Source organism: Trichechus manatus, unplaced genomic scaffold (genome assembly GCF_000243295.1).
Source record: "Trichechus manatus latirostris isolate Lorelei unplaced genomic scaffold, TriManLat1.0 scaffold00084, whole genome shotgun sequence".
Taxonomy (NCBI): Eukaryota; Metazoa; Chordata; class Mammalia; order Sirenia; family Trichechidae; genus Trichechus; species Trichechus manatus.
The window spans coordinates 8,145,731-8,168,416 of NW_004444020.1; the positions used below are offsets into that span (position 1 = coordinate 8,145,731).

The 22,686-nt window shown below is 37.4% G+C and overlaps 1 protein-coding gene across 7 annotated transcripts in view; it reads right to left on the minus strand.

Moving 5' to 3' along the window:
• Nucleotides 1-22,686, minus strand: part of STAG1 (STAG1 cohesin complex component) — a 552,131-nt gene that overhangs the window by 351,908 nt on the left and 177,537 nt on the right. For 5 of the 7 annotated variants that reach the window (XM_023735987.1, XM_023735981.1, XM_023735983.1 and 2 more), the window contains 2 exons: nucleotides 21,949-22,051; nucleotides 20,439-20,519 (listed from right to left, as the gene is read on the minus strand). In XM_023735987.1, the coding sequence (XP_023591755.1) occupies nucleotides 20,439-20,519; nucleotides 21,949-22,051 (184 nt within the window). The remainder of the gene's footprint in view (nucleotides 1-20,438; nucleotides 20,520-21,948; nucleotides 22,052-22,686) is intronic. The other 2 variants (XM_023735988.1, XM_023735986.1) reach the window with 1 other exon arrangement.

The following is a 22,686-nucleotide window of genomic DNA, read 5'->3' on the forward strand; positions in this document are numbered from 1 at the left end:
AGCTCAGGAGAGTAAGAGGAACAAAGAAAAAGTCAGCAATACAAAATGACAGCAATAAACTCACACATATCAATAATTACACTGAATGTAACTGGCCTAAATGCACCCATAAAGAGACGAAGAGTGACAGAATAGACTAAAAAACAAGACCCATCAATATGCTGTCTAGAAGAGACATACCTTACAAACAAACATGTAGACTGATTAAAGATCAAAGGTTGGAAAAAATATATCAAGCAAACAGCAAAAAAAAAAAAAAAAAAACCCAGCTGAAGTGGCAATACTAATCTCAGATAAAATAGACTTTAATACAAAATTCACTGTAAAACACAAAAGAAAGGCACTATATAATGGTTAAAGGGACGCTCAATCATGAAGAGATAACCATAATAAACATCTACACACCCAATGACAGGGCACCAAAATACATAAAACAAACTAACAGCACTGAAGAAAGAAACTGACAGTTCCACAATAATAGTAGGAGACTTTACACACCATTCTTGGAAAAGGACAGAACATCTGAAAAGAAACTCAAGAAAGATACAGAAGACGTAAAGGGTACAATCAGCCAACTTGACCTCATAGACAGATATACAACACTCCACCCAACAGCTGCAAAATACACATTCTTTTCCCAAGCACATGGAATGTTCTCCAGAACAGACCACATCGCAGGCCACAGAGCAATCTTCAACAAGATCCAAAACGCTGACATAATACACAGTATCTTCTCTGACCACAATGCAATCAAGGTAGAAATTAACAACAGACAGGGCAAGGAAAAAAAATCAATTACATGGAAACTGAATAACACCCTACTTACAAAACACTGAGTAATAGAAGAAATCAGAGAAGGAATCAAAAAATACCCAGAAACGAGAAAGAAAACACATCATACCAAAACCTGTGGGACACAGCAAATGTAGTCCTCAGAGAACAACTTACAGCAATAGATGCATACATCAAAAGGACAAAATCAAAACATTAACTACAGACCTCGAACAAATAGAGAACAGCAAAAAAAACCCACAGCCAACAAAAGGAAATAATGAAGATAAGAGCAAAAATAAATGAAATAGAGAATACAAAAACAATAGAAAGAATGAACAAAACCAAAACCAGGTTCTTTGAAAGAATCAATACAATCAACAAACCACTGGCCAGAATGACAAAAGAAAAACAGGAGAGGACACTAAAAACCCAAATAGGAAATGAAATGGGGGACATTACAACAGACCCAACAGAAATAAAAGGATCATAACATGTACTCTGAAAAACCACTCCAACAAATTTGAAAACCTAGAGGAAATGGATCAATTTCTAGAAACAACACTACCTACCCAAACTATCAGAGTGACATTGAAAATCTGAACAGACCCATAACAAGAGAAGAGATTGAAAAGGTAATAAAAAAAACTCCCCCCCCCCAAAAAAGCTCTGGCCCACATGGCTTCACTGGAGAATTCTACCAAACATTCTGAGAAGAGCTTGTACCAGTACTACTCAAAGTATTTCAGAATGTAGAAAAGGAAGCGACACTTCGGTATTCATTCTATGAATCCAGCATAACCCTGATACACAAACCAGGCAAAGACACCGCAAAAAAAAGAAAATTACAGACCAATATCTATCATGCATATAGATGAAAAAATTCTCGACAGAATTCTAGCCAATAGAATTCAGCATCATATCAAAAAAATAATCCACCACACTCAAGTAGGATTTATACCATGTATGCAAGGATGGTTCGGCATTAGAAAATCAATCAACGTAATCCACCACATAAATAAACGAATCACATGATCATCTCTATCGACGCAGAAAAGGCATTCGACAAAGTCCAACACCCATTCCTGATAAAAACTCTCAATAAAACAGGTATAGAAGGGAATTTCTCAACATAATAAACAGCATATATGCAAAACCAACAGCCAACAGCATTCTTAATGGACAGAGGCTGAAAACATTCCCCTTGAGAACAGGAAAAAGACAAGGATGCCGTTTATCACCACTCCTATTTAACACTGTGCTGGAAGTTCTAGCTAGAGCAATAACACAAGAAAAACAAATAAAGGCATCCAAATTGGTAATGAAGAAGTTATACTGTCCCTGTTTATGGATGATATGATACTATACACAGAGAACTCTAAAGACTCCATGAGAAAACCACTGGAACTAACAGAAAGATTCAGCAGAGTAGCAGGATACAAGATAAACATACAAAAATCGGTTGGATTCCTGTACACCAATAAAGAGAACGATGAAAAGGGAATCAGGAAAACAATACCATTTATAACAGCTCCTAAAAAAATAAAACTTAGGAATAAGTCTAACCAGGGATGTAAAAGACCTATACAAAGAAAACTGCAAAACACTACTGCAAGAAACCCAAAAGGATCTACATAAATGGAAAAACATACCATGCTCATGGATAAGTAGACTCAACATAGTGAAAATGGCAATTCTACCCAAAGCAATTTACAAATACAATGCAATCCCAATCCAAACACAACATTCTTTAAAAAGATGGAAAAACTAATCATTAACTTTATATGGAAAGGGAAGAAACCTCAAATAAGAAAAGCACTGTTGAAAAACAATAATAAAGTAGGAGGACTCACACTACCTGACCTCACAATCTACTATACAGCTATGGTAGTCAAATCAGCCTGGCACTGGTACAACGACAGATACACTGACCAATGGAACAGAATTGAGAACCCGGATGTAAATCCATCCACCTATGGTAACCTGATCTTCGACAAGGGCCCAAAGTCCATCAAATGGGGAAAAACAGTCTTTATAACAAATGGTGCTGGCGGAACTGGATGTCCACCTGGAAAAATGAAACAGGACCCATACCTCACTCCATATACAAAAACTAATTCAAAATGGATCAAAGATGTAAATATAAAGCCAAAAACTATAAAGTTCATAGAAGAAAAAATAGGATCAACGCTACAGGCCCTAATACACGGCATTAACAGGATAAAAACCATAACCAACAATACAAAAACTCCAGAAGATGAGCTAGATAACCAGAATCTTCTAAAAATTAAACACCTATGCTCTTCAAAAGACTTCACACCAAAAGAGTGAAAAGAGACCCTACAGACCGGGAAAAAATTTTTGGACATTACAAGTCAGACAAATGTCTAATCTCTATAATCTACAAGAAAAGCCAACACATCTACAACAGAAAGACAAATAATCCAATTAAAAGGTGGGCAAAGGAACAGACACTTCACCACACAAGACACTGAAATGGCCAACAGACACATGAAGAAATGCTCACATTCACTAGCCATTACAGAAATGGAAATTAAAACCACAATGAGATACCATTTCAACCATGGCATTACCGGCACAAATCAAAAACACTGGAAATAACAAATGTTGGAGAGGCTGCAAGGGCCACATAAACCAGAGACTTCATCAGCCTGTGACCAGAAGAACTAGATGGTGCCTGGCTACCATCAATGACCACCCCGACAGGGAACACATCAGAGTCCTGGATGGAGCAGGAGAAAGGTGGGATGCAAAACTCAAATTCTAGTAACAAGACCAGACTTAATGGTCTGACTGAGACTGCAGGAACCCTGGAAAACATGGCCCCTGGATTCTCTATCAGCCCAGAACTAAAACAATTTCCGAGGCCAACTCTTCATAGAGGGATTAGACTGGACTGTGGGACATAAAGTGATACTCGTGAAGTGTGTGCCTCTTAGCGCAAGTAGATACAAGAGACTAAACGGGCAGCTTCTCTCTGGAGGTGAGATGGGAAGGGAGAGAGGGTTAGGAGCTAGTTGAATGGACATGGGGAATCAAGGGTGGAAAGGAGGAGTGTGCTGTCACAGTATGGGGAGAGCAATTAGGGTCACATAACAATGTATATATAAATTTTTGTATGGGAAAAATAAAAAAATAAAGTGTTAAAAAGCAAAGATGTTACTTTAAGGACTAAGGTGTACCGGACCCAAGTCATGGTGTTTTTAATCGCCTCAAATGCATGTGAAAGCTGAACAATGAGTAAGGAAGACCAAGGAAGAATTGATGCCTTTTAATTATGGTGTTGGCAAAGAATATTAAATATACCATGACTGCCAGAAGAAGAACAAATCTGTCTTGGAAGAAGTATAGCCAGAATTCTCATTGGAAGCAAGGACGGCAAGACGTCGTCTCATGTACTTTGGACATGTTATCAAGAGGGACCAGTACCTGGAGAAGGACATCATGCCTGGTAAAACAGAGGGTCAACCAAAAAGAGGAAGACCCTCAATGTGATGGATTGACACAGTCGCTGCAACAATGGGCTCAAACATAGCAACGATTGTGAGGATGGTTCAGGAACCGGTTAAGTGTTTCGTTCTGTTGCACATAGGGTTACTCAGTCAGAATCAACTCAATGGCACCTACATATTTTCATGATCTTTGGTATGCTGGAGCCCATGGTTCTGGCTCTTGTGTCAATTCATCTGATTAAGAGTTTCGTTTTCGCTGAGCCTCTGCTTTACCAAACATAATGTCCTTTTCTAGGAATTGGTCTTTCCTGATGCGGTGCAGTGAGCTATTATTATGTGACCCTTCTAGCTATGGTATTTTAACTCCCACAGAATGACTGAGACAGACTAGCATCAAGAAGAAGAACCAGGAGTGGAGCACATCCTTTGGACCCAGAGTCCCTGCACTGAGAACCTCCTAGACCCATTAGAAAGAACTGTAATACTGGATACGGTGAGAAGCAGCAGCAGGCACAGCAGAACCCACAGGCAGAGACACAGCAGAAGCAGAACTAAGAGACTGGTACGAGATGGTGCAGTGGGCTTCCCAGGGAGAAAGAGCTGAGAGCCTTTGGGCAGGGGCCTTGCTGGCAGAGTGGGATGCCTCCAGGCACTTGTTGGTGGACCTAAAGAGCTTTGTAACACTTGCCTGAGCAGGGCAGAGGCCGAGCTGAGAGAGGCCTGCCTGCGGGCACAGCCAAGAAGTTGTCCTGATTGAAAAACTGTATCCTGAGTTGTTCTAGTTACTTCCAAGTTAATCCTGATCCCGAGTTGTAACCTGTTACTTCCCAAAGAAACCCATAATCGTGGAAAAAAAAAAAAATTGTGATCACCTGCTACCACCATTAAAAAGAACAAACCCACATGCATATCTTTAGCAAAAAAGCAGCAGCACTTGAGGACTGACTCAACTACTAATCAGCATAAATATTCCACCCAATATACTGAGGTCAGTTTGTAGTTCACGGCTCATTTGTTCATTTCTTTACTCAGCAAATACTTACTTAGAGGAAGTACAGAGAAATGGTTAAGAACATAGACTTGAATCAAAATTCCAGGTTTGAATAAAGCTCAGCAACTTCCTAGGGAATCTAGCCAAGTACCTTAATCCCTCTATGCCTTGGTTTCCTCATCTGTTATATGGGAATAGTATACACCTCTTCATAGGATTACTATGAAGATTATATAAATAGTGTTTGACATGTGATGCATGCTCTAAACATGTTGGATACTAGATATTTTTATAATACAGTGACACAGTGTTCTAAACACTGGAGGAATAGTGTAAAACTAAAAACGATATTCTTAGTTCTCATGGAGTTTACATTCCAAGAAAGAAGAAGGGTAGGCTAAAGACTTTATTTAGATCAACTGATACTTCAATTTTCACATAAAACATATGGTGAGTAAATAGTTCATCTTAAAGTTTTCAAAGGTGTCACAGATTCAATTGTTGCTTTCAGATCACAAGGCAATGCAGTATAGAGATTTTTTTCATGATTCATTCTACAATCTTCTTTTTAACTTCATTTTTAAGTAAATTATGCAATACTATAAGAATTGCTATATACCCTTTATCAGGATTTCCCAATTTTCAACATTTTACCACATTTGCTTTATCACATTCTCTCTCTCTACATACACATACACACACACACTGAATGTGTGTAAATATATATATATATACATATATACAGACATGAAGCCCTAAAGTAAGGATATATTCCTACATAACCAGAGTATAACCATCAAAATAAGAAAATTAGCATTGATTCGATTCTACCATCTAATTCACAGACACCAAGGAAATGTCGTCAATTGTCAAAATGTCTTTTATAACAAAATGATCCAATCTAGGATCACACACTGTATTTAGCTGTCATGTCTTTTTATTCTCCTTCAATCTGGAACAATACCTTAATCTAGCTTTCTTCTTCTTTTTTAATTTTTTTTCCTTCTTTTTTGTTTCATAACCTCAATATTTTTGAAGATAAACCAACCAACCAGTTACTTGCCCTTGAGTCAACTCCAACTCATGGAAACCTAGGACGACAGCTTTGTGGGTAACAATCCCAGAAGGTGGAGCTCAATCACAGTGCGCTTTCCCGCTTATCAATCATTTCTGACACCAGCTGCCCATGAGGTGCACTCTCTGTTTCTGACCCTAGCCTCCCAGAGCGAGGGCAGATCTAACCGGTTCAGAGGACACTGTATTTAGGTTAATTCACTGTAGTAACTCACAGAACTCATGGAAGCTACAACAAATACACACTTTCTTACAGTAAATGGATATAATTCAGGATCATCATAATAAACAGATGCATTGGCAAGGTCTGGGAAGGTTCCCAATGCAGAGCTGCCGTGTCTCAAAAGACAGTTCATCACCCTTCCTTTGTCGACCAGGAAGATCTATGAGCCTTAGTGCTCTGGGCTTTTTGTTGGCCAGTCCTATATGATACGTTAAATCATGCTTCTTGAAACTAGTTGATACCAGCCTCTCAGATGAGTCTTCTCTGGTCCAGCCTCAAGTTTGGCATGGAAGTCCCAAACCAAGGCATCCTATGTTTATCCAAGGGTTATTTCTCTGGAGGACAAAGGCCACCTTACTTAGGGTAAAACTAGGTCCTTGACCCCACATGATCCCATGCATGTTAGAGTAGAACTTTACTGCACAGAATTTCTAAACACTAATATTTCTTAAGTAGATCGTCAGGTCTTTCCTCATAGGCACCTCTGGGTGGACCTGAACTTCCAACCTTTCAGTTAGCAGCTAGCTGCATGAACCATCTGTACCACCCAGGGACTCCATTATTATTTTTTTATATACTGTCCAATTATTATTTTATAGAATGTTTGGTTTTGTCTGATGTTTCCACATGAGCAGATTTAGGTTACTCATTTTTAGCAAGAATACCAGAGACGTTATGGTCTGTTCTTCTCAGTGCATCTTATCAGGCGGTACAGAATGTCAGATTGTGTCATCACTGGTAATCTTAACTTTGGTAACTTGGTTAAATGGTGCCTGCCAGGTTTCTCCAATATAAATTTATTCTTTCTCGTTTTATAATTAAAAAGCATTTTGTGAGAACACTAAGACTATGTGAATAGCTCATCAAACTTTCACCCCCTTGTTTTAGAATCCATTGATCATTCTTCCCTGAATAATTATTATTATTATGACGGTTGCTAAATAGTGATTTTCTAATAATGTCAAAATTCCATATTCATTAGCTGGCAGTCCCCCATATATGTACAATAATATAGACTCATAGATTCTCGTTTTATTCAGTGGGATATAGCCCATTACCATCATTATTTATTTTGATTTTCCCAGATTTGTCCAGTAGGAATTCCTTTCAAACTGATTCTGTGTCCCTTGATGTGCCCCATCTTTCTTGAGTACATCCTTACTTTCTATTATAAAAAAGTGTTCCAGGCTCATCTTGAACTTTTCCTGGCCAACTCTTGGGATTAGCCATTTCTCTAAGGAGTACTGATTGCATTGAGTGGCAAATGTTATCTAGAAACCAAGACATGCTCACTGCGACTGAGGTACACACCTATTTCTATACTATCAACTTGAAAACCTTGAGTTTATTCTGATACCTCCAATTTCAATCTAACATCACTGGGTTCATTCTAGCTTTCGTCTTTTCAGATTTGTAACCCTCTTCTCTGACAGTGAAAACCCAAGGTTCTATCATCCTCAATATATTTACCTACTTGCTCAGTCTCCCTATATGTGACCAGTCCTCTGATCTCAATGGCAAGCAACTCACCTAGCACACAACTATGCCAGCCATCTTCCATAAGCTGTTCAGAAGGAGAAGGTAAAAGGAAACTAAAAATCATTTCTTAATGTAACCCTGTTCTTGACTCAGCACACAACTAGGCTAGCTACCTTCAATAAATAGTTCAAAAAAGGAAGGTTACATTAAGTAAAGACTGTAGGTTTTCTTTAAACTTGTTCTTGATAAATATAAACAGAAAAGGTGACAAATTATAAACGTCCACTTTGACGTTATACTTTCATCTTTGGAAGTTTTCGTTGAAAGAATTTAAAAAAAAAAATACAAAATTCCATGAAAACAAGACAGCATGTTTACTGCCAGGCAATTAAAAAACCAATGCTAAGAAATTTAGTAAATGAATAAAAACATTTCTATAACTGCTCCAATCCCCAGAATTCCCTGATTCAACCTACAGAAAACAGGTTATTAGAATATAGATTTTCTCATTCAATACATGTGAAAATATTGATCCTTCCACCTACTACCAGACAGGTCTTTCAAACATCTTGTAGTATGTAAGATGTATTCTTGAACATAATACAGTTTTCTCTTGGGGGCTACTGGGAGGAGGAGTGGGTACTCCTCCTTCATAGCCCCAAAATAAGTGTAGTGGCATCTCTATGTTCCACAGGGTTAGCGATACAGAAATTATGGTCATGCGTTCATTGCTGCAGTTAATTCACAGGATGCAGGGACAATAAAGGTGCTAATGAATATCTGTAGGAAGGCAGAACCACCCGAAACAAAGCGTGCCTGAATTTACTAAGCAATGAATTTCATGGAAAATATATATCCACAGAAAGTCAAAAAAGTATACATATTTCACATCACCTTTGTGAAAATTATGGAACATAACTAAAAGAACAAGCATTAGGACAAGTACTTTACTACAACTATGTACTAATTAAGCTAAATATATACCTATATTTCTGGTAAGCCTTTTTATGCTCCTCATGGCAAAAGTGTAGATCACTAGGAAAACGTTAGACTATGTTTTACATATCCTGTTTAAAGAAATGACGTATATATTACACTTTCTATACATTTTGATAAACAAAATGGTAAACTGAAGTTCTTTTAAGTACAGGTTAGGAAAATTAGCTATCCCAAAGCCTCCAGATAAGCGAAGTTGTATATCTGAATGTGTAAATAACTTTCTTGGAAGCTGTAAGACAGAGAGATGCATAGATATTCTTTACCTGAATTTATCCACGGGCTATGAATGTAAAATAACCCTTACCTTGTCAGAAATAATGTACATTAACATGTTTATATATAAACATATGTATATATAAATCTTTATATACAGTAAAAATAAATCAGATAAACACAATTAACTGTAATGTAAGACAGTAAACTATACTACATAAAAAATAATTTTCACAAAACCATGGTTTAAAGTGCTAGAAGTGTTCTAAAATGCCAAGATTTTTTCCAGCACTGACATCAGGGAAAGTTTCACAGAAGAGATGAGCTACAAACTGGGATTGCTGTTAGGTGTCGTTGAGTCGGTTCTGACTCATAGTGACCCTATGCACCGCAGAATGAAATACTGCCCGGTCCTGCGCCATCCTCACAATTGTTGCTATGCTGAGTCCATTGTTGCAGCCACTGTGTCAATCCACCTCGGTGAGCGTATTCCTCTTTTTCGCTGACCCTCTATTTTACCAAGCATGGTGTCCTTCTCCAGGGACTGATCCCTCCTGATAACATGTAGTCTCCCCATCCTTGCTTCTAAGGAGCATTCTTGTACTTCTTCCAAGACAGATTTGCTCATTCTTTTTCGCAGTCCATGGTATATTCAATACTCTTCATCAACACCACAATTCAAAGGCACCAATTCTTCTTCGGTCTTCCTTATTAACTGTCCAGCTTTCGCATGCATGAGGCAACTGAAAACACCAAGGCTTGGGTCAGGCGCATATTAGCCCTCAAGGTGACATCTTTGCTTTTTAACACTCTAAAGAGGTCTTTAGCAGCAGATTTGCCCAATGCAACGCGGCTTTTGATTTCCTGACTGCTGCTTCCATGAGTGTTGATTGTGAATCCAAGTAAAATGATATCCTTAACCTCAATCTTTTCTCTGTTTATCACGATGTTGTTTATTGGTCTGTCTTTATGTTGAGGTGTAACCCATACTGAAGGCTGTGGTCTCTGATTGTCATCAGTAAGAGCTTCAAGTCCTCTTTACGTTCAGCAAGTAAGGTTGTATCATCTGCATAATGCAGGTTGTTAATGAGTCTTCCTCCAATCCCGATGCCACATTCTTCTTCATATAGTCCAGCTTCTCGGATTATTTGCTCAGCATACGGATTGAATACGTATGGTGAAAGGATACAACCCTGATGCACGCCTTTCCGGACTTTAAACCATGCAGTATCCCCTTGTTCTGCTCAAACGACTGCCTTTTGATCCATGTACAGATTCCTCATGAGCACAATTAAGTGTTCCAGAATTCCCAGTCTCCACAATGTTATCTATAATTTATTATGATCCACACAGTCAAATGCCTTAGCATAGTCAATAAAACACATGTAAACATCTTTCTGGTATTCTCTGCTTTCAGCCAGGATCCATCTGACATCAGAAATGATATCCCTGGTTCAACGTCCTCTTCTAAATCCAGCGTGAATTTCTGGCAGTTTCCTGGCGATATACTCCTGCAACCACTTTTGAATGATCTTCAGCAAAATTTTGCTTGCATGTGATATTAACAATACTGTTCGATAATTTCCGCATTCAACAGGATCACCTTTCTTGAGAATAGGCATAAATATGGATCTCTTCCAGTCGGTTGGCCAGGTGGCTGTCTTCCAAATTTCTTGGCATAGACAAGTGAGCACTTCCAGCATTGCAGTCAATTACTGGTGTTCCGTCAATTCCCGGAGCCTTGTTCTTCGCCAATGCCTTCACTGCAGCTTGGACTTCTTCTTTCAGTACCATTGGTTTCTGATTATATGTTACCTCCTGAAATGGCTGAATACTGACCAATTCTTTTTGGTACAGTGACTCTGTGTATTCCTTCTATCTTCTTTTGATGTTTCCTGCGTCGTTTCATATTTTCCCCATAGAATCCTTCAGTATTGCAACTTGAGGCTTGAATTTGTGTTTTCAGTTCTTTCAGCTTGAAAAACACTGTGTTCTTTCCTTTTGGTGTTCTATCTCCAGGTCTTTGCACATGTAATCATAATACTTTTACTTTATCTTCTCAAGCCGCCCTGTGAAATCTTCTGTTCAACTCTTTCACTTCATTTTTTCCTTTTGTTTTAGCTATTCGACATTCAAGAGCAAGTTTCAGAGTATCTTCTGACATCCATTTAGGTCTTTTCTTTCTTTCCTGTCTTTGTAATGACCTCTTTCTCCATCTATGATGTCCTTGATGTTATTCCACAACTTGTCTGATCTTCGTCATTAGTGTCCAATGTGTCAAATCTCTTCTTGAGATGGTATCTAAATTCAAGTGGGATATACTCAAGGTCATACTTTGGCTCTTGTGGACTTGTTATAATTTTCTTCAGTTTCAACTTCAACTTGCATATAAGTAATTGATGGTGTGATCCACAGTTGCCCCCTGGCCTTGTTTTGACTGATGATATTGAGCTTTTCCATCATCTCTTTCCACAGATGTAGTTGATTTGATTCCTGTATATTCCATCTGTCAAGGTCTATGTGCTCTATGTGTATAGTCACCATTTATGTTGATGAAAAAAGTTATCTGCAATGAAGAAGTCACTGGTCTTACAAAATTCAATCATGTGATCTTCAGCATTGTTTCTATCACCAAGGCCGTATCTTCCAACTAGCGATCCTACTTCTTTGTTTCCAACTTTCACATTCCAATCACCAGTAATTATCAGTGCATCCTGATTGCATTTTCAATTTCACACTGCAGAAGTTGGTAAAAATCTTCAATTTCTTCACCTTTGGCCTTAGTGGTTGGTGCGTAAATTTGAATAATAGTCATATTAAATGATCTTCCTTCTAGCTGTATGGATATTATCCTATCACTGACAGCGTTGTACTTCAGGATATATCTTGAAATGTTCTTTTTGACGATGAATTCAATGTCATCCCTCTTCAAGTTGTCGTTCTCAGCATAGTAGACCATATGACTGTCTGATTCAAAATGACCAACAGCAGTCCATTTCAGCCCACGAATGCCTAGGATACCAATCTTCATGTGTTCCATTTTATTTTTGACGACTTCCAATTTTCCTAGAGTCACAGTTCATACATTCCAGGTTCCGATTATTAATGGATGTTTATAGCTGTTTCTTCGCATTTTGAGTCATGCCACAGTAGCAAATGAAGGTCCTGAAAGCTTGACTCCATCCACATCATTTAGGTCAATTCTACTTTGAGGAGGCAGCTCTTCCCAAGTTGTATTTTGAATGCCTTTCAACCTGAGGGGCTCATCTTCCAGCACTATATCAGACAATGTTCTGCTGCTATTCATAAGGTTTTCACTGGCTAACTCTTTTCATAAGTAGACTGCTGGGTCCTTCTTCCTAGTCTGTCTTATCTGGAAGCTCAGCTAAACCTTTTCCACCATGGGTGACCCTGCTGTATTTGAATAACAGTAGCATAGCTTCCAGCATCATAACAACCCACAAGCCTCCACAGTACAACATACTGACAGACGCATGGGAAAATTGGGATTAATGGATTGATAAGATTAGTATAGGCAAAATTTAGGAAACAAAGATTCCAAAAAGAAGAAACACCATGAGCAAAGGTGTAGAAACGGGAAAGCACAATCCATGTACAGACAGACAAAAAAGAGCTGACTGAATAAAGGGTTATAAGCAGAAAAAAAAAAATTATGTTGTAAGGTAGGTTAGAAGAACATACCCCATAACAAAACGGCAGTGCTTGCTTTTTGAACAAGTTAAAAAAAAAAAAAAAGAAAAAAGATTTTGGCAGTACAATAAAGGATAGAATAAAAAAGAAGAAAGACTCAAAGAAGAAAGGTAACATTACAGACTCTTACAAAGTGAGCCCTAAAGACAGGAACCTGGAAAATGTAAAAGATGGGGGAGATACGGAAGACACTGTGAAACAAAAACTTACCAGATCTGGAATCTCCTTAGCTATAGGAGAGACTAGAAGGTGCTACGAGATGAAGAAAAATTAATGGTGAGTCAGGTTTTAATTCTGAGCTCCTGAGAAAACTGTGGTATACTTTTAGCAAAATTAAGGAAGTCAGACTAAAAACTAGTCTGTGAGAGAAATGCTAAACGAAAAATTAATAATACAACAAAGCTAGTTTGAAAAAGAAGAGAAAATATATTTCCAAATGATAAATACATTTCCAAAGGAGATCATAAAAGTATATAGTCTTAATCTACAAAAATTATTATATACAAAGGCTTTTGTGTTTCAGGGAAAAAAGATGAGAAGAAAAAGTGGTATAAAAATGACAGGCAATTCACAAAAGAAACACAAATGACCAATATTTTAGAAAATACTGAAGTTTTTACCCCTTAAAAATTAGCAAACATTTAACAATCAGTACAAGCAAGAGTAAGATAGTAAATGCCATATATTTTGTTCTATGAAAGGCAAACTAACAATCATGTCAAAAGCTTTCAAATTATACGCCGTTATCTTTGGACTAACCAATTCTACTTTTAGGAATTTAGGATAAAAAATAACAATGGCTCTATAACAAAATTTGTGAGACTGTTTATTTCAGCATGGTTTAGAATAATGAAAATTTTTAATTTAAATATTCAAGAATAAGGGATCAATTAGGTTATTACATCATAGAATACTGTGCAGCCATTAAAATGATGTAAAACATTCAAATATCATAAAATTCACAATATTCTTAATAAAAGTACCAAGCAATTAAAAGGATCCAATTTTTATGAATAAAATCATCTGTTAATCTATTCTTCCAATACTTACTGTTAGTATTTTGTTGTGTATTCTCCACGTTCTATGTATACGAATATATAGACATTTTTAAAATAAAAATCATATATGTTTTTATTAACCTCTCATACTCGGCCTGCCAAATAAAAAACGTAAATAATTTTGTTGAGAATATGTAAGTGCTGGTTTTCACTTAAATGGAACAAAGAGAACAAAACCCTTAATGAAACATAAAACCACAGACTGAAGATAGGTTAAGTTACAGATGTGCTGATTTATATGACAAGTAAAAGCAACATGAAATCCTGGATTGGATCCTGAATGAGGGAAAAAAATTTTTTTCTTTTCCTTAAGGTATTATTAGGACAATTTGGCAAAAATCTGAATAAGGTATATAGTTAAGATAAGGTTGACATTATATCAATGTTATTTTCTTGATTTTGATAATGGTACTGTGGATATGTAGCAGAAAATCCACACTTAAGTATTAGGAATTAAGTGATATTATATTTGCAACTTACTCTCGAGTTTAAAATAACAGGTATATAATTATGTATAAATATGTATATATGCTACATATAAATATTTGTATTTATATAATGTATATGTTTACATACATGCATAGAGAGAGGGAGGAGGGAGGATGAATACAATAAAGTAAATGAAATAAAATGTTAACACTGGGAGAATCTGCCTGAAGAACACAAGGGAATGCTTTGTACAATTCTTGGAACTCTTCTGTGTCTGAAATTACTTCAAAATAAAAAGATTTTTTATAAACATCTGGAAAAAAAAGGAGGGGGTCAATGTGTTGATTTAACAAAATTAAACACCATTTATTCATTCAACAAACATTTACTATTCACTTACTGTAGGTCAGGCACTAATATACAGCAATACACAAGTCAGATTAAAATCCCTGCCTATATACAGCTTACATTCTAGTAGGGGGAGAGGAACAATAAATAAATAAAACGTACACTATTGTCTTAGTCACCTAGTGTTGCTGTAACAGAAATACCACAAGTGGGTGGCTTTAACAAACAGAAATTTTTCTCACAGTTCAGAAGGCTAGAAGACTGAATTCAGAGTGCCGGCTCTAGGATAAGGCTTTCTGTCTCTATTGGCTCTGGAGGAAGGTCCTCCTATCTTGTACTTCCATTTCCTGGTTCCTTGGAGATCTCCATGTGGCTTGGCATCTATCTTACCCCATCTCTCCTCTGCTGGCTTGCTTGTTTAATCTCTTTTGTTATCTCAAAAAGATTTACTGAAGATACACCCTACCCTATTCCTGCCTTATTAACATAACAAAGACAACCCATTCCCAAATGAGATTATAACCACAGGCATAGGGGTTAAGATTTATAACACATATTTTTGGGTAGTGGTGTGGTTAGGAGTTCGGCTGCTAACCAAAAGGTCAGCAGTTAGAACCCACAAGCTGCTCCTTGGAAACCCTATGGGGCAGCTGTACTCTGTCCTATAGGGTCACTATGAGTCAGAATCAACTCAACGGCAACGGATTTTGGTTGGTAATTCACTCCATAACAACTACGTTAGGAGGTTATAAGAGCTACACATACACATACATACGCACGCACGCCCACACACACACACACACACACACGCAAAAACACACAGAAGAGAGGATGGTCAGTTGTCCTGGATAACCTGTTGCCACTGAGTTGATTCACACTCATACCAATCCGAAATGTGACAAAATAGAACTGTTCCATAAGACTGTCTTGGCTGTAATCTTTACAAAAGCAGATCACCAGGCCTTTCTTCTATGGCGCTGCTGAGTAGGTTTGAAATGCCAACCTTTGGGTCAGTAGCTGAGAGGAAACATTCATGCCACCCAGGGACCTCTCTGTCCTAGGTAGGGGTATATACCTGCAATTTTAATTAGGGTCTTTAAGGGAGGACACAAGGAGAAGATGACATTTGAGCAAGACCTGAAGGACATCAGAAAGGAAACTCTGTTAATATCTTGGATGGAAATAACAGCAACATGCTGAGACATAGCCCTGACACAGGGAGCAAGCCTGATAGGTTTGAGCAAAATCATTTGACAGACGCTTAAATCACTTTGGTAGTTAAAACTGATTTATGATGAAATTTGCAGGTAGATTAGACAGTATTTGCTGACAGACAGGACACAGAAGAAATGACTCAAGGATGACGCCAAAGTTTTTTTTTTCCTTTCATTTTTTTTTTAAATTGTGCTTGAGGTGAAAGTTTACAGCTCAAGTTAATTTCTCATACAAAAGTATATACACATATTGTTATGTGGCACTAGCTGCAATCCATATAATGTGATAGCACACTCCCTCTTTTCACCCCAGCTTTCCCGTGTCCATCCAACCAGCTCCTGTCCCTATCTGCCTTCTTATTCTGCCACCCATTCAGTCTTGTGTATCTGTCTGAACTACGAAGCACACTCTTCCCGAGTATTATTTTATGTTTTATGGTCCAGTCTAATCTTTGTCTGAAGAGTGGGCTTCAGGAATGGTTATAGTTCTGGGTTAACAGAGCATCCCGCGGCCATGGCTGACACCAAAGTTTTTATCCTGAGCAACTAGAGGAATGAATTTACGATTATGGAAGAGAGCTAGGATGAGATGAGGAAGCCCAGAAGTTTGGTTTTTTAAACATCTTGGGTGCATTAGATATATAAATGAAGATGCTGCATGGGCATCTGATGTGAGTCTGGAGTCCAGGGTGCTGCCTGCACAGGTGTGCTATACTATAAACCGCCCCCCACCCCACTGTCTCCATAAATATAAGTGGACATAATAGCAAGTAATGGACACAAAGTATGTTCCTTAGGGGAGATGACTGCCCTCTGAGAGACCTGAAACATTTATTGTCTATCTAAGTGGGATAAAAGGAGCACTGCTGCACAGTGGTTAAGCACTTGGCTGCTAACTGAAAGGTTGGCAGTTTGAACCTACCAACTGCTCCACAGGAAAAAGATGTGGCAGTTTGCTTCCATAAAGGTTTACAGCCATGGAAACCCTATGGGGCAGTTCTACTCTGTCCTATAGGGTCGCTATGGGTCGGAATTAACTCAACAGCAACGAGTTCGGTTTCTTGGTTTTGGTAGTCTATTAAGTATCTATTATGCAACAGCATTATGTCTAACAAACCAAAAAAACTTTACTGCTAAAAAATGCTAACCATCATCTGAGCCTTCAGTGAGTCATAATCTCTTTTTGCTGGTGCAAGATTCTGCCTTGATGTTGATGGCTGCTAACTGATCAGGGTGGCAATTTCTTAAAATAAGACAACAATGAAGTCTGCTGCATCCATTGAGTCTTCCTGTCACTAAAGATTTCTCGTAGCATGAAATGCTGTTTGATAGCATTTTACCCACAGCAGAACTTCTTCCATTACTGGAAGCAATCCTCTCAAAGCCTGCCACTGCTTTATCAATTAAGCTTATGTAATATTCTAAATCATTTCTTGTCATTTCAACAATGTTCACAGCATCTTCACCAGGAGTGGATTCCATCTCAAGAAAGCATTTTCTTTGCTCATCCATACGAAGCAACTCCTCATCCATTAAAGTTTTATCATGAGTTTGCAGCAATTCAGTCACATCTTCAGGCTCCACTTCTAATTCTAGCTATCTAGCTTGCTATTTCTACCACATCTGCAGTTACTTCCTCCACTGAAGTTTTGAACCCCTCAAAGTCATCCCTGAGGGTTGGAATCAACTTCTTCAAACTCCTGTTAATGTTGATATTTTTACCTCCTCCCATGAACCACAAATGTTCTTAATGGTATCTAGAATGGTGAATCCTTTCCAGAAGATTTTCAATTTCCTTTGTCCAGATATATCTATGGCAGCTATAGTCTTTTGAAATTTATTTCTTAAATAGTAAAACTTGAATGTCAAAATTACTCCTTGAACCATGGGCTGCAGAATGCATGTTGTGTTAGCAGGCTTGAAAACCACATTAATCTCTTTGTACATCTCCATCAAAGCTGTTGGGTGATGAGGTACATTGTCAATGAGCAGTAATATCTAGTAAATCATGTTGTAAACAGACGTGCTGCCATCCAGTCCTTGTTGTTCCATTTACATTTACATAAAGTATAAGCAGAGTGGATTCAGGATAATTCTTAAGGACCCTAGGATTTTTGAGATGGTAAATGAGCACTGGCTTCAACTTAAAGTCATCAGCTGCATTAACCCCTAAACAAGAGTCAGCCTATCCTTTGAATCTCTGAAGCTTGGCACTGACATCTCCTCTCTAGCTATGAAACTCCTAGGTGGCAAAATTTTTAAATACAAGGCTGTTTCGTCTACACTGAAAATTTTTTCTTTAGTGTAGCCACCTTCATCAATTACCTTAGCTAGATCTTCTGGATAACTTGCTGCAGCCTCTTCATCAGCACGTGCTGCTTCACCTTGCACTTTTATGTTATAGAGGCAGTTTCTTTCCTTAAACCTCACAAACTGATGTCTGCTAGCTTCAAACTTTCTGTCTGCAGCTTCCTCACCTCCCTCAGCCTTCATACAATTGAAGACCGTTAGACTTGGCTCGGATTAGGTTTTGGTTTAAGGGTATGTTATGGTTGGTTTGATCGTCTCCCCAAACCACTAAAACTTTCTCCATATCAGCAATAAGTAGCACTTTTAATTTCCCTCGAGAACTTTTCCTTTGCGTTCACAACTTGGCTAATTATTTGGCGCAACAGGCCTAATTTCGGCCTATCTCAACTTTTGACACGCCTTCCTCACTAAACTTAATCATTTCTAGCTTTTGTTTTAAAGTAAGAGAGGTGCGACTCTTCCTTTCACTTAAACACTTACAGGCCGTTATAGGGTTATTAATTGGCCTAATTTCAATACTGTCATGTCTCAGGGAATAGGGAGGCCCACGGACAAGGAGAGAGACAGGGGAACGGGTCAGTGGAGCAGTCAGAACACACAAAACATTTATCGATTAAGTTCGTCATCTTATATGGGCGTTGTTCATGATGCACCAAAACAATTACAGTAGTAATATCAAAGATCACTGATCACGGATCACTATAACAAATAAAAATGAAAAAGTCTGAAATATTGAGAATTACCAGAATGTGACACAGAGACACACAGTGAACAAATGCTGTTGGAAAAAAAGTGCCGATAGATTTGTTCGACACAGGGTTGCCACAAACCTTCAATTTTTAAAAAACGTGTATCTGCAAAGTGCAATAAAGCATAGCTCAATAAAACGAGGTATGCCTGTAGCAAGAATGAGATACCTCCCAAGAATTTATAAATAAGAAAAACAATACTGCCCATAACAGAAAGTGCCTTATCCTATTTGTTTTCATTCGATTGATTAAATGAATAAAACCAGGGGTCCATGAAGTCTCCTTAAAAGACATAACATAGCTAAACACAGTTTGTCAATCTAAGCTGGAAATTGTTCAGAATGGAGCCAGTAGACAGAAAATGCCCAAGCACCCTTTAGAACAGTTACCTACAGCATGACTCAAATCTGATCATTCTAACAATTACATCTCTCAATATCAATCAATAGCTTGGCATTGTAGTATCCTCAAGAGAAAATGTTTGGGAGTTATGATATGAATTTAAATCCTAGCTTTGTCACTTACTTGCTGTGTGTTTCACAAAATTATCACTTTTTACTTTTCTTTTCTACAAGGTACACTGCATATAAAAACCAAACCATTTGTCTTCTAGTCGATTTCAACTCATGGCAACCCCATGTGTGTCAGAGTAGAACTGTGTTCCATAGGGTTTTCAATGGCTGATTTTTTGGAAATGGATTACCAGGCCTTTCTTCCAAGGCACATCCTTTCATTCGGCAGCCGAGTACATTAACTGTTTGCACCACCCAGCAACTCCAAACTGCATATAAGAACCTATTTTATAGTATTTGTGTGAGAATTAAATGACAAAAAAGCATCAGTTCAGTGTAAAGCCCATAATAGATACTCAGGAAGTTATGCTGTCTCATTTCCAAGATCAAAAAATGAGCCTGAATGAGTTAGGTTGAAGTATAGATATCCATGTGAACTATACTTAGATATATGAATATATGAAGTGACATCTAACTAACACAAGTCTCTACAATGTCACTATCATACCGTAATCAACATTTTTCAACTCCATAAACATGGGCTAAGCATTTACTATTTATTTACTAGACTGCATAGTAGTAATTTCACTAAAAATCAAATCATGTTTCCTACCACAAAAGAGCTAAGCATTTGCGTACACCAACTCCTTTCCATCAAGGGAAGTTCCAGTATTACAGGGATGCAGCTGTAGACACGCTAAAATTAAATAGGTCCTAAAAAATAGTACAGTAACCTGCTGAAAGAGTGGTAAATTCTCTTCAGGGGGGAAAAAAAGGGTTTCTTGAAGGAGATAGCACTTAATTTGACAGTTGTAAGTGAAAAATTTCAACTAGGGGAGAACAAATTCAAGCCAAGTAATCATGTAGGTAGTTCACTCTCCTACCTTTAAGCAATGTAGTCCTTTTTCCAATTTTGCAGATACAGCCCATGATTCCCAGAGAAAGCAATGTAACCCCCCTAAGGTCTCAAAAAATCAGACGGTTAGTAAGGGGAACCTTACAACATCCCCAGTTTCCAAATGCAGGACTCTTGCTCTTATTACAAAATGTTTCTGTAACAATATTCTACTGTCAAACACTCTACAAATGAGAGATATTATAAAAAGTGACTATAATGCATGTCTTTTTCCCTCATCATTTTTTTCCTTTAAATAAAGGTGCAGGATAAAAGCAAGGTATAGAACAAAACGCTACAAGACTTCTTCTAATCTTTTTTTTTTTTTTAAAGTTGGTCTGGCAAAGTAAAGGGTACAGAGTTTCACTGAAGCTGATTAAAAATTCTTCCAAACAGATAAATAGAACAACAACAATTAAAAAAAATAAAAGTCTTGTTGAGTAACTGACTACAAAGTACATACATTCAATAATTGCTTTAACAACCCATTACAATGAGCGGAGCTTATATGCATCATAATTCAAACCAATAAACTGTATTTAAAAAATTGTAACTTTTACAAAATGACTGTCGATGTTAAAATTGGTTACTTGGTAACGTTAATAAATTATTGTTATCTTAAGGTGTGATAATGATATCGTGGTCATGTTAAAAGAGAAAGAATGTCCTTATCTTTTAGAGATACATTCTGAAATATATACAAATGGAACGATGTCTAGGAAGACCTTCAAAATAACATGGGGAGGAAAAAAGGGATGAGAGGGGTGGGGAGATGAAAGAAACTTGATAACTACTGAAGCTGGGTAACTGGTATATGGAGGGTTCATAATAGTACTGTGGCTCCTACTATCATTAAATTTTCCATAAGAACTTTTGTAAAAACAGGAGGAAAAAAAAAACTTGCTAATAGTAAATCACATCATAGAAGTGAGTGCAGAATATAGACTTGTCCTTGACACATCAATACTATCTCTGAGAGCATGTGTAGCCTTACATTAAATTACGACTTATGATTTCAGAATACATAAAGCTATCCCTCAAAGAACGGGCTACTTAGAGCTCTTCTAAACTTCACACTCATGTATCACTGAGATTATATTCTGAGACTGTTCCCAAACACCAAACTAATACTACCAAAATGCACAACTAAAAGCTCTTGAGAAATCAGAGTTGCCTCTGAATAGCAGGAAGTCATAACTAACTATACCACCTTCCACGTTAACCACCTTCTCTATGCCTTCTCATGAACCAGTATTTACCTACAAGAGAAGTACAAAGAGCAAAAAAGATACTAAAATCAATTTCCTTTTTCTGATCACTGCAATTTCCTTTTTCTGATCACTGCCAAGTCACTTTACGAAATACAAAGTTTGCAAGTGTCTCCAATGTGCTACTAGAATGACAATTATTAACAGTACTAGAATTAATAAACAGCTCATATCAAGCCCATTTACTTCGTAAACCATTATAGAAGCAAAGAAGACAAGCATAATACATACTGGAGGCCGGCCAGGACGACCCCTTTTCCTTTTTCCTTTGACCTCTGTTTCTTCAAGTTCGCTGCCAGCATCTGAATGGGCAGTAGTTTCATTAGTTGAGTCCCTAGAAAATGTTATATTATTTTAGTGAACAAATTAATAAATACAATGCAGCTGTGTTTCACTACTTACCTTACCTCCTGCTATACACCTGATCAGAAGTGGTTTACAGAGATCCTACTTTTAGAAACAATCATCAACAAATAAAAATGTTATCATCCTCCCTGCCCAATATCACATAATAATAAGTGAAATGTATCCTTCCCCAAAAAAGGAAAATACAGAGGAGGAAACAACTGTGCAAACTGCAGATGCTGTACAAAATATAAAAGCAAACTACAACTACAAAAGATTAATTCTTCAGTGAAGTAGTATAAAAGCAAAAAGTACAAAACTCTTCAATAAAGAAGTATAAAAGTAAAATGATAAAGGCTTAGGAGAATCTTACCCATTTTATATAAAAAAAAGAAAGACAGTGGTATACTGGAATATGTTTAAATTGGCTCTTCAAAAAATATGCACATAAGTTTATTGTAAATATTAATTTATGCATAGCACATACTTTAAAAATAATAATAAAGCATACCACATTCTCTATTGTAATTCCACAGAGCCAACTGATTCTCACAAAATGATTTTGATAACTTTGCCAAATTCTTACATCTGGAGTTAATCTATAGTTGCAACTAACAAACAGTT